This window comes from Festucalex cinctus, chromosome 12, assembly GCF_051991245.1.
Source record: "Festucalex cinctus isolate MCC-2025b chromosome 12, RoL_Fcin_1.0, whole genome shotgun sequence".
Taxonomy (NCBI): Eukaryota; Metazoa; Chordata; class Actinopteri; order Syngnathiformes; family Syngnathidae; genus Festucalex; species Festucalex cinctus.
Window position 1 is genome coordinate 8708582 of NC_135422.1, and position 12443 is coordinate 8721024.

Below are 12443 nucleotides of genomic sequence, written 5' to 3' on the forward strand. Positions count from 1 at the left end.
ATGTAGGCCTACCTAATTTAAAAGGATATTTACTTTCCAATCGTACAATTTGTGTGTTTCCAGTCCTAAGATTTAATGAGTGATGAGGAAGGGCGTCTGTCGAAATGCATCCATGCTGATCCACAGGAATCCTGAATCCTCGCTGCTGATTGGCTGCTGGGCCCTGCCTCTCGTCGGGATGGACCTGTTGGATAAAGGGACCATTTTGTAAAGAAACCCCCGCATGCACTTGTGCACACAGGACCATGCACTGGGGAGCAGCCTGTTACATCAACTAAAAAAAAAAAAAAAAAAGCCACCATGACGGGCAAACAAGGCGCCGTGTTGTCGGCAACTTTGAACCCCGCGGAGACGAGAAGAGCTCCTCTGGGTGCAAATGGAGGCAACAGCAGCATCAACAACCACAACCAGCAGCAGCCCGCCAAGACCACCGTCATCCACCCGCCCAGCAGGTGCACGGGCTTCGGCATCCAGGAGATCCTGGGGCTCAACAAGGAGCCGTCCGCGGCCCCCCGGAGCCCGCTGAGCTCTTTGCCGGCAGGGGCGCATCTCATCGCGGCCAGGTCGGTGCTCGGCCACGCCGGCGTGGGTGTGGGCATGGGATTAATCGGCCCCGCTGGGATTCCCGCGTTTTACCGCCAGCCTGCGTTTTTGGAGGGCGTGCTGGACCCGCAGGATGTTCACCTGCAGCCGCACGACAACACATCTGCGGGGCGCATCTGTATGGACGCCGGGCAGTCTGCAAGCTCCGGTCAGCCTCTATTTTGATAAATGCTGGAAATCATAGTGCTATTTTGTTTCATGGATGTAATACATTTATTTTTCTTTTTTTCCCCACGTTGAAGCAAAATTAAATGTGCGATCTAATATATTGTCATTTTCCGGGTCCAGATTCTGAGGATTTGTCTTCCAGTGAAAGAAAGATGTCAAAGTCTTCAATAGCTCAAAGCAAGAAACGCAAGAAAAGACGTCACAGGTCAGTGATGACCAGTTTTTTTTAAATCATGTAAAAAGACAAAAGAAGTCAAAGACAGTTTCTGACATGGTGCAACATTTTTAATTTTGTTCTATATGTCATATTGCACCGTGTGCTTTAAAGACCCAATAATTTTAATTAAAAACGTAATTTATAGTAAACAATAAGATTTGTCTGTAATTCTTATATGATTAGGATTTTTATTTTTATTTTATTTTATTTTTTTATTTTATTTTTTTTTTAGCAAAAATCGGAGTGTATTTGTGCCTGAATTGATGGTGGGTGTATTTTTCTTGACTCGTCCAAACAGGACCATATTCACGTCGTACCAGCTGGAGGAGCTGGAGAAGGCCTTCAACGAGGCCCATTATCCAGATGTGTACGCACGAGAGATGTTGGCCATGAAGACAGAATTACCTGAAGACAGAATACAGGTCAGACTCACCAACATATCTCATACAGAATGCTACCATCATAATTTTGAATCTTACCAGTTTCACATTTAATATTTTCCCACTATATTTTTTGCACTGACTTTGTATCAAATAAACTTGTATTTTTTTTAAATTATATATTAGCCTATATTTTGAGCTAATTTTACATATATTTTTGCTGGATTATGAATTCCAGACACCTGTTGCTTGACGAAGGTTATTTTGAATTCAAGTCATATGCTTTTTGGCTATATACCCCATAGCAACGTGTATTTATATATTGTGCTTTGATTAATCGACAACTAATTAGCAAATTAATCAAGAATTGTTTTTGATAACCAATTGTTTAGAAACCTTGTTTAATTTAAAATTGTCAAAATCCTCAACAATTTCAACCTCTCAACAGTCAGAATTCTCAGATATTTCTCCATGAAACTAATTATCCTTGTGTTGGCTCAATTGCAAATACATGGAATACAATGATACACTTTTTTTCGGGTCCATTTTATGACATGTTGCACTAAAATAACTGAATCATAATTTTTTTACGCATTTTCTGCACTGGCAATTTGAAATAATAATTGAAATAATGTGTTTTTCTGTTAGATTAAAACTAAAACGTTTTTTAGTTTTTTTTTGTTCATTGATTAGTCAACAAAATAATTGATAGGTTAATTGCGTGTTAAACTAATTGTTAGTTGCAGCCTTACTGCTGCGTTTGTTTGTTTATATTTTAGTGAACTTGTAAGTATACAGAAAAATAGCGTAGAGCCTGTTATTTACTAAATTGTGCTAATTAATGTGATTCTTTTAAGAAAAAGCCTCTTTTTTTTGTGAAAATAATTGCATGAAGTGTAATGAAGGTCACACAACACGTTATTAAGAACTAGAATATTTGCACGACATTTTTGGATTATGTTGCAATCATTTTCCGGTTTTGATGTTTTATTATTACGTATCAGCATCAAGTGTTTCTAATTTTGGCAATTAAAAGAGGAGCACACGTCAAGCACAATACCAAACATGGCAAAACAATCAAAACATTTCTTTCACGAAGTGTACCTAATATTATGGCCTATATACGTCACACGTTTTTTTTTTTAGATTGCGACATTTGCCCATGCGCGTTCCCGCTTGTCGCTCGCTCATCTCTCGAGGGCTGAGTGATGCCTTCCACCGGCCCAGGCACGACACATCGTTTCTCATCAGGCTCACTCGGAAAAGTGAAACAATTTGTTGTGTGGAAGCAGACACTAACGACCTAATCAGGCGATCAAGGCGGGAGAAGATTGCGGCGTGACCCCTGCAACATCCATCTGCCTGCACGAGCACCGCCTTTTAATCTCGTTTCTCATTAAGCGCCCCGCAACATCTCCCAATAAATAATAACACATGCAAGTAGATTAATAAATAAATTTAAAAAAAAAAGGACCGATCTGGCTCCTCCGCTAAATAAAAAATTAACACCCAATTTTTGCTCATTGAGCGTAATTAGTTAAATGAGACCGGCTGGGGGCTGCGTGGCGAGCGAGGGGAGAGCTCAAATGAAATAACTACATTGAATTTATTAGCGCAGGTCAATAGTGTTGCTCCCCCCTCGAGTCCCGCTAGTTTAATTTCCCGTGATATTTGCCCGCCTGGCCGCCATCGATCGGGCCTGAAATTAACTTATTTTTCAATCAGATGGCGGTGTGCCCCAGGGTAGCTGCTCGCTTTTACGTTTGACGTCATCTTCACGTATTGTGTTGCCACAACAGGCACATAGAAGAAAAATGTTGCCACGCCTCTAAAGAAAAATGTCACCAACGTACCACGAGGACAGTTGACGTCAATAGAAACAACACAAATGTGAATGTCATTCTTTAAAAAATAATTTTTAAAATGTCATGTGCAGGTGCGACAAAATTTGTGTTCATTGGAGCTGATTCAAGTTAAAATTGACCTGTGTCGACTAAAATGGAGTCAGATTTAAGATGGATCTTGATACTTGAAACGGTGAAACAGTCCAAATCATGTCCTGTATTATGTGTTTTTATTGGCCAATGGAGAATGTATTCAGAGCTTGACGTACTTGCCAAATTTGAACAGGTTCCTGCAAAAAAAACACATCTGTTGGTCTTTAAATGGTCTTGGGGCAATATCGAAACTGCAGTAAAATAGCATAAAAATTATCTCACTCTAGAAATGCAGAGTTGATAGACTGGTATAAGTGGAAATATTGATGAAACTATTTCAATAAAAATAAAAACAACAGCCTCATATTTGTTGTTTTTCCTCAGGCACAGTGGCTTCATGTAAACAAAATTAGAGACATAAGGTAGTTCCAGAGATGGCTGTTTTGTTTTTTTCCCATATGATATTATTCATGTATTACTGTTTAACAATATATCAAAAATGTGATTAAAAAAACACATTAAAGTCCCAATATCAGTACAAAAGTACCCGTTTTTTTTCTACATTTTCTTTTGCCAAAGAAAGAGGAAGAAAAATGTTTTTCAACTCACCGCTGCAACTATAATTAGTATCATTTGTCTATAAATTGATGTAACTATTCTTCTGACAATGAGAGCACCACTGACACCTACTGTAGGGGATGTGCAATTACACTTTATTCTACTAGGGCAAAAAAAAAAAAGTTATCTGGTGTCACATCTAAAGAAAACAACTAGACAAGACCGCCGTCCAACTAAATTAATTTACATTAAAGACACACTTGAAAAAGTTAATGTATAACCATCTTTAGTGTTGTTGAGAAATGTGAGAACATTCTTGCTTTATTTGATCTCTGTGCTAATTTGACTGGTTTGGGCAAACTCTTTATCATTAATTTTCCATTTGAGAGTGGAATTACAATTAACTCATTCACTCGCCGCCATTTTCACATTTCGCAGTCCCGTTTGCTCCCGGCTGTTTTACTGGATTTTGACTGATTTTGCAAGGCCCACAGAATATTGTGTTCTATTGCTATAAAAACATGGAACCGACCAAAAGAAATATTAAAGTCTCTTCTTTCATCAGGAAAAAAAAAGTATGATTCTGTTTCCGTTTTGCAGCGATTAGCATTAGAAGAGAGCTAAGTTTCATCAGTTTTCACAAATCTATTTAAAATTCCAAGTAATTTAGGTTTTTTTCTAGATGGCCCTGGTTGATCTCATTTGCTCTGCTGCCACCTGCTGGCCGTTTGTGTAATAACTAACATTTCTGCAACCTTCTTTGCAGTTGAGAGGCTGCATCAAAGCCTTCTGTATGCTCTAGCATAAAAAAAACTAAAAACGCATAAATACGTCTTTGGGACACTTACAACATTAAAAAACGTATTTACACGTTATTGGGAGCAAATGAGTTAAGGGGTAGGTGAAACTTGCACAGTAAATGTTCAAAACTCCTTTTTCCATATCAATGTTGCATTCAGAAAAATGATCTTCATCCGAATCAGCAGCACCTTTGCTGTTTCCAGCCAAGTAGTGTGCTCCATTTTGCCTCAATTGCTTCAAGACGTGATCAATCAACAATTCATCTCGCATAATGGAACTGATCAGTTAATGGACTAATTGGTCATTATGTCCATCTCCAGTTTGTACAACTTTTAACAGGTCCATCATTGTTAATGAGTTCCACATTGCTGCTTCCATAATGATTGAGAATGTACTTACCACTGCCATATTGAACACACTTTATCATCTACTGGAGTTGTGAGACTTGAGTCACATGACTTAACTTGAGTCAGACGTAAGTTGGCGATTTTAGAACTTGCGTTCCTAAAACTTAGGAAGTTCTGAACTCGACTTGAGATTTTATTCTATCCACTATAAACAGCTGTCAGTATAACGGAGTGCAGTTGCAAATGACAAGCACAGTAAGGAACGTGTTGTGCTGTTCCAGGTGTGGTTTCAGAACCGCAGAGCCAAGTGGAGGAAGAGAGAGAAGTGCTGGGGTCGCAGCACCGTCATGGCCGAGTACGGCCTCTACGGGGCCATGGTCCGGCATTCCATCCCTCTGCCGGAGTCCATCCTCAAGTCAGCGAAGGACGGCATCATGGAGTCCTGTGCCCCCTGGTTGCTAGGTGGGTCGCTTTCTTCCGCGTCATCCTCTTCCTCATCCGTGTGTGGTCAGCCATCCGAGCTATGTTTACCTCCTTCCTGTCTGTCTTCCTGTTATAAAGTTCAGATGGGAACTTTTTCCCCGTTTATCGATTTATTTTTTTATTTTGAATGTCCGCTATACAAATAATAACCAGGAGACTGCATATTCCCAGTTGAACTATTTACTGGATGCCAGAAAGATCGAGTACACAGCTGTGGAGCCTTATCTGCTGAATGTGGAAGAAGGCCTGCCTTAGTCAAAATGGTCACTGCTCTTATACTACCTTGGCCGTCCACCCCCACGGGGGCCGGCTCAACCTAGCCCATGTGAAAATGTGTGACCTGATGGTCAAGTCTAAGTCTAAGTCTAACTGGTTTTGTTTGGATAAGTGTGCCAGAATGCAGATGGATAGAAAGGCGCCAAACCAGAACAGGTCACAGCAACACAACGGTCTAGCTCAGGGGTGTCAAACATAAGGCCCGGGGGCCGGATCAGGCCCGCAATGGGGTTTAATCCGGCCCGCGAGATGGTTTTGTAAAGTTCAAAAAAAAAAAAAAAAAAAAAAAAGACTGTTGGCCCAATTAATCAGCCGGCCACAATCAAAGCTTATAAATTCATAATCACACAAGTAAGTCTTAGTTGAGCAATGCATCTTGTACATGGAATTGCTCTGAATGTCGTTATTTTAAACACAATTTAAAGTTAGTTTGTTTAAAAAATAAAAACATGAATCAAACACAAACATGCTGAATAAGACACATTCAACTACACATATGACAAGGATTAACGTCCTTATAACTTCATTAACGGCACCCGGCACACAATCAGTGAACAATATACAGGTTTATGCAAAAAAAATTTAGGACAATATTTGTACAGATGCGCCCCACAATTTAGGGCTGGCCCACAAATAGCGAAAATCTGCATGTAATTGACGGCAATGTTTTAAAAATTATTTTACAATTTTACCGATCCGGCCCACTTGCGAATATATTTTCCTCCATGTGGCCCCTGAGCTAATATGAGTTTGACACCCCTGGTCTAGCTCAAGTGACATATCTAATCATTAAGAGCCCTAATCTAACATATCTACTACTTATCTAGTTTCTTCTCAGTCTCATTAGTATGAAAATCATGCCAATGTGATTGGTGGCTAGGGTGCTATGGGCTTTGTCTTTGTTTTTGTCATTTTTATTCATTTTTGACACGCTACATGCTCACTTACAAGAAAGAAGACTTGCTATGCATCAGAGAGTCTACACTTGAGCTTTTTTCACAACATTCACAAATCCACAAAGGTTTTCGAGACACTTACCGGAGGAGCGGCGGAACTCTATATGGAGCATGGAGGCAATGCCGAAGGCGGAGGGTGAACCACGCCGAAGGTCAGGCAAGATTCTACAGCGAGGATTTTGAACTTCGTTCCTACTGATTCATCTCGCAAACCTGCAGTATGCACCCTGCCCAACAAAATGGACGAGCATCTCCTCCTCATAACTAGACTTTGCACATTCTGCCGCTCTCTGCTTCGCTAAAACGGCACGACAGGAATGTTTGGACTGGAGTGTCTTTGGACAAACAGTATAGACACTGTAACGTCCTTATTTTTTTGTGAGGACATTTGTGTCCCCACAAAAGCATTCTGCTAATTCAACAGTGACTAGTTATGCTCGACTGGCAAACTCAGACAACTCAGTAAGGCTAAGGAGGATGTTTTTGGAAGTGGGAACAGAGCACTGTTCAAAAAGGCCCGAAAACAAGTCAATTCAAGTCAAGTCTAGTAAGATGACAAAAGAAATTAACATCACAAGAGAAGCTATACAACAACCAATTAAAAAATAAATAAATAAAAAGCACCAGGTCCGGATGGATTGATGAATTTTAATCCTGAAATTTTAACATTCCAGTTTTTGCTGCAAACTTTTCCGCACTGGTTTAATTCAGCGATATCTATCACTAATTGCAAGCCTTCCACACCATCCTGTATGTTTCCAGCAAAACATTCCACATTCTCCATTCCATTAAATATGTTCACCCTCTAGCTTGTTCCTCACTGCTGTTGTCTTTTGCAACATTCTGTACTAAACCGCAACCCTTCTTTGCTTACTGTTTTCAGTTCAAGATGGCTTACCAATCAACAGACGCTATTCTAAATCTGAATGCCCGCAACTCTTTGCAGGGATGCACAAAAAGTCCATGGAGACCCCGGCGCCCCCTCAGCCGGCGGCCGCCAAGTGCGACGAGCCGCCGCCATCGCGGCCCGGCTCTCAGAGGGCCGACGAGTCTGAGGCGGAGGAGAGGAGGTCGAAGGGCGAGTCAGCCATTTCTAAAGAGGAACTGAGAGAGAACAGCATCGCTGCCCTCAGGGCCAAAGCACAGGAGCACAGCGCCAAAGTGCTCGGGACGGTTTGTCACGAGAGACTGGACGAGGACGAGCAGAAGACCGGCGCTCCTCGGAGTCCCGCCAAGGAGGCGGACAGCCCTTAAAACTGAACACTCAATGTGGGGCGCTCACCTCTCATCGGCTCTTCTATGGCAGCCTTCATATGGACTCTCATGAGGACGATTCACTGCTACGCAGAAGATGCAACTGCACTTTTTGGGGGGGTCGACTTCCAAACATTTCGCATTTTACTTCCTGATTGGTGACATTTCCAATGCAAATCATCCTGTCAGGTCCTCTAAGAAGAGGAGGAATGTAATTGTTGTTCTGTGTTTTGCTGTATGTCAGGAGTTCTCAAACTTTTTGGGTCCAGGGACCCCTGACAATGTTTAAAAAAAAAAAAAAACATCTTAATCAAGACACCATTGAAATATATCTACATGTGCCATTGGGATTTTTTTTTGAAAATCATTTCAGCGTTTCAAGCAAAATTATTACCTGAATTAAATGTAGTATTTATCCTTTGTAACTAGCTAAAATGGACTGTTTACATTAGTGACTCGGCAAGCACACGCAGTGCTGCCATCTTTGTTGTTGTCGTAATCTATATTTAACAACCTTTCTGATTGCTCCTGTGACTGTTTTTCCAAAAACACGACCTGCAAATGTAATTCCAACTTAGAGAAACACAATATTATGGATAGAATCGTTTTCACATAGTTTTTTTTTGTTTTTTTGCATGACAACAAAAAATCCCAGTTGAAGGTAATCACTGAGTCAATACTGCTGATTTTTGCCAAAGACTTTTTGAGAATTGTCAGATTTGACATTTGACAATTTGACATTAATTGGCTAAAAGATGAGTTAGGCAGGAATAATAGATAATGAACTGTTTGTTCATTTTATTGGCACAACAGCCCCCATATGTAGGAAAAACAAAAATCAAATTATTTTGTGGACCCCCCATTTACAGCTCACGGACCCCCTGGGGTCCCCGGACCCCATTTTGAGAACCACTGCTGTATATAACTGATGTATTTCATGGGACAATTTGTGTTTCACTTAAAAAAAAAAATGTATCACTCACAAAACATCAAGAAGAAATCATCTTTTATTATTAAATGTAACTTTCTGGTGTCCGTCGTGGAACTCTTCTTCCGGCTCAAGTGGTCTGACAGTGCAAATCACCTCTTCAGTACAGAAGCTACTTGTTGATGCTCTGTTGGCTCGCCTCATTAGCACGGCCCCACCAGCCCCCACCCCCCTGTTGCATGCCTGGGTTAGCTCCTATAATCCGTCGCAGTTGAGAGCCTTCAATTTCAGATGAAATTGGAGGGGAGGGGGGAGGGGCTGTGCAACGAGAGCGAAAGCAGCCACAAGCAGAGAATGTCTGATTTGAAATCACTTTAACAGCCAACACTTAAGCCGCTCATCTGTCCTCTTATCTACATCCAAAGGATGACAACTTGACTTCGCACGGCTTCCGAGCGTTCAAATATCTTGTATCAAGCTACTTGAAGGCCACTTGCACTCAGATTATGGGCCTTTCAAGAAAGTGGGTTTACAGCCATTTTAACTCATTAGCTCCCCAAAACGTATAAATACGTCATATTTTAAATGGTTTAAGTGTCCCAAAGACGTATTAATACTTTTTTAACATTTTTTTTTATGCCAGAGCATAGAGAAGGCTTTGATGCAGTCTCTCTACTGCAGAAAATGATTGAGTGGCAGCAGAGTATAAGAGATCAACCAGGCCATGTTAAAACGAGCTGATTTCCCCACAGTTCTAAGCAGATTTGTGAATAATGATGAAACTTAGCTATGTTCTATTGCTAATTGCTGCACAGCGGAAACAGATCGGAATATACTTCTCTTTTTTTTTCCCCTGATAAAAGAAGAGACTCTAATCTCTCTTTTGGTAGGTTCCATATTTTTATAGCAATAGAACATAATATTCTGCGGGCCTTGAAAAATCAGTCAAAATCCGTGGAAAATACTTCAGTGAAAATGGCTGGGCGTGAATGAGTTAAAAGGACTGTGGACATTTGGTTGGGAATTTAATTGTCACCTTTTGACTCAAGAATAGACTTTGGGGTGTCCCGAGGTTAAAATTGACCTGGATGTCATCCATCCATCCATCCATCCATCCATCCATCCATCCATCCAACCATCCATCTATTTTCTGAACCGCTTGCTCCTCACAAGGGTCGCGGGGGGTGCTGGAGTCTATCTCAGCTGCCTTTGGACAGCAGGCAGGGTACACCTTGAACTGGTTGCCAGCCAATCACAGAGGTGAACAACCATCCACACTCACAAACACACCTAGGGACAATTCGGAGCACCCAATTAACCTGCCATGCATGTCTTTGGAATGTGGGAGGAGACCGGAGTACCCGGAGAAGACCCACGCAGGCACGGGGAGAACATGCAAACTCCACGCAGGAAGGCCAGAGCATGCACTCAAACCCGAGTCCTCAGAACTGGGAGGCGGACGTGCTAACCACTCATCTGCCCACACGCAGCCCCCTACAAATAGATTTTAAATAAATAAAATATAGTAACATTTAAATGCCATGAAGATAATAATAATAATAATCAAGGACATTGAAGCTTTTTGAGACATTTATTCCTTTACAATACAACATAATTAAAAAAGACAGTATATATATATATATATATATATATATATATATATATATATATATATATATATATATATATATATATATATATATATATATATATATATATAATAACGCAGTAGGCCTAATAACATTTGCACTCCATATAATTTGCAAAAACTGCAAATGTGAGCGTGAAACAAGTTTACCTATATTGTACTTCTTCTGTGGTGTTTGTGCTTAATGGCTTCAATACTGCCACCAACTGATATTATCTTTTTACTGCAAGGAAACCAATGTGAGTTGATGGTGGCCAGATGTTGTGAAGTTTTGCTATCGCCATCTAGTGGTAGGGGTCTGAAGCAAAAATTTTCTCATCTCTCAAGACAATAATAATAATAATAATAATAATAATAATAATAATAATAATAATAATAATAATAATAATAATAATCAAACAAGTGACTGTTCGTATTTCATAAAAGTTGTAAGTCAAAGGATCTCAAGGCACTACTGTAGTATTAATTAAATTTAATCTGCACACTAAAAGCTAATGTATCAGAATAAATCTAAATAAATAAATAAATAAATAAATTAATTAATAAATAAATAAATAAATAAATGTGATTGGCTGGCAACCAGTTCAGGGTGTACCCCGCCTACTGCCCATAACCAGCTGGGATAGGTTCCAGCACCCCCTGAGGAGCAAGCGGTTCAGAAAATGCATGGATGGAGGGATAAATAAATAAAACTATGATTGCCATGGAAGCATCTTGGCCTTTTTTTTTTTTTACCGTAAAATGTGAAAAAAAAACACAAGCATAAAAATACAGTAAAAAGCTAAACAATATGTGTTGTAGACTATTCAGTTTGATGCGAGTGTTGCCCTCATCTACAAAGTTCCATCCAAATTCATCTATTGAGGCCAAGACATGCAACCGAGTGAGGATTAGTCCTCTAAGTGCAAATCTATTTAATCCTCCGAGAGAAAGAGGAAGAGGTTATGATAGATCAGATTTGTGTAAGATCCAGCTGTTTACACTGCAAACCATGAGGTCATTCACAGTGGGCCTTCAGCGCTGCGTGTTTTGCAAAAGACCACCACAAGATCATCTCAATCCATGCAGAGTGAGTGAGATCAGGGGAGGGTTTAAGGGAAGATTTTCCACTAATGCAATATTAACATTCAATTTGCCTTGGGGCAATATGATTGACATTGGTGAGATTAATAAGTGCATGCAGCTCATTTTGGGAAGCCCCTCAGCTCCAGTCTCATCAAAATAGAGACGTACTGTTGCTGGGTTGACGTGAGGGTGCTACAAAGTGGTGTTATATCGCCCTCTACTGCTTTTATCGATAACTGCATATATGTTTTGTTTTGTTTTGTTGTTTTTTTTTTCATCAAATCATGTTGCTCAGTGAACCTCCACCAGGTGCTCAGACGCTCACATGATCAAAAATGCGCATTGTAGTCTCTAATTGATTTTTATTTTTTAAAAGAGTGGGTGCTTAACCAAAATGAATTAATAATATAGCATAACATCTACTTAGTACAGTGAATTATTATTATTATTATTATTATTATTATTATTATTATTATTATTATTATTATTATTATTTTACATTGGGACGTCTCAAAAGCATCTTATCGTGATATTGACTCATTTGATAAATAGTAACTAAATTAACATCTCCATTAAAAGAAAAAAAATTGTAGGCTATACACAGTAAATTTCCATATTCCTTTTGTTTGTTATGCATTTAACTATATCCAACAATCACACCTGATCTGATTAAAAAAAAAAAGAAAAAAAAAAAAAAAAAAAAAGCTTAATACAGTAATAGGCTAACTGTACCTCTTGTACTACATATATATATATATTTTAGATTACAAAAACATTGTTTTGTTCAATAAGTGAAACTACAAATAAATACAGCATGTCGTA

The 12443-nt window shown here is 39.6% G+C and overlaps 1 protein-coding gene across 2 annotated transcripts; it reads left to right on the top strand.

The window, feature by feature from the left end:
- vsx2 (visual system homeobox 2) lies at positions 1-8965 on the top strand. 2 transcript variants are annotated; one of them, XM_077539929.1, is made up of 5 exons: positions 1-751; positions 892-976; positions 1287-1410; positions 5293-5473; positions 7610-8965. In XM_077539929.1, exons 1-5 carry the CDS (start codon positions 301-303, stop codon positions 7978-7980), a joined length of 1212 nt encoding a protein of 403 aa, XP_077396055.1. In that variant the 5' UTR covers positions 1-300; the 3' UTR covers positions 7981-8965. The 2 variants fall into 2 exon arrangements, with proteins under 2 accessions (XP_077396055.1, XP_077396056.1); XM_077539930.1 differs by having other exon boundaries at positions 2-751; positions 7673-8965.
- Positions 8966-12443: the final 3478 nt, after the last annotated feature.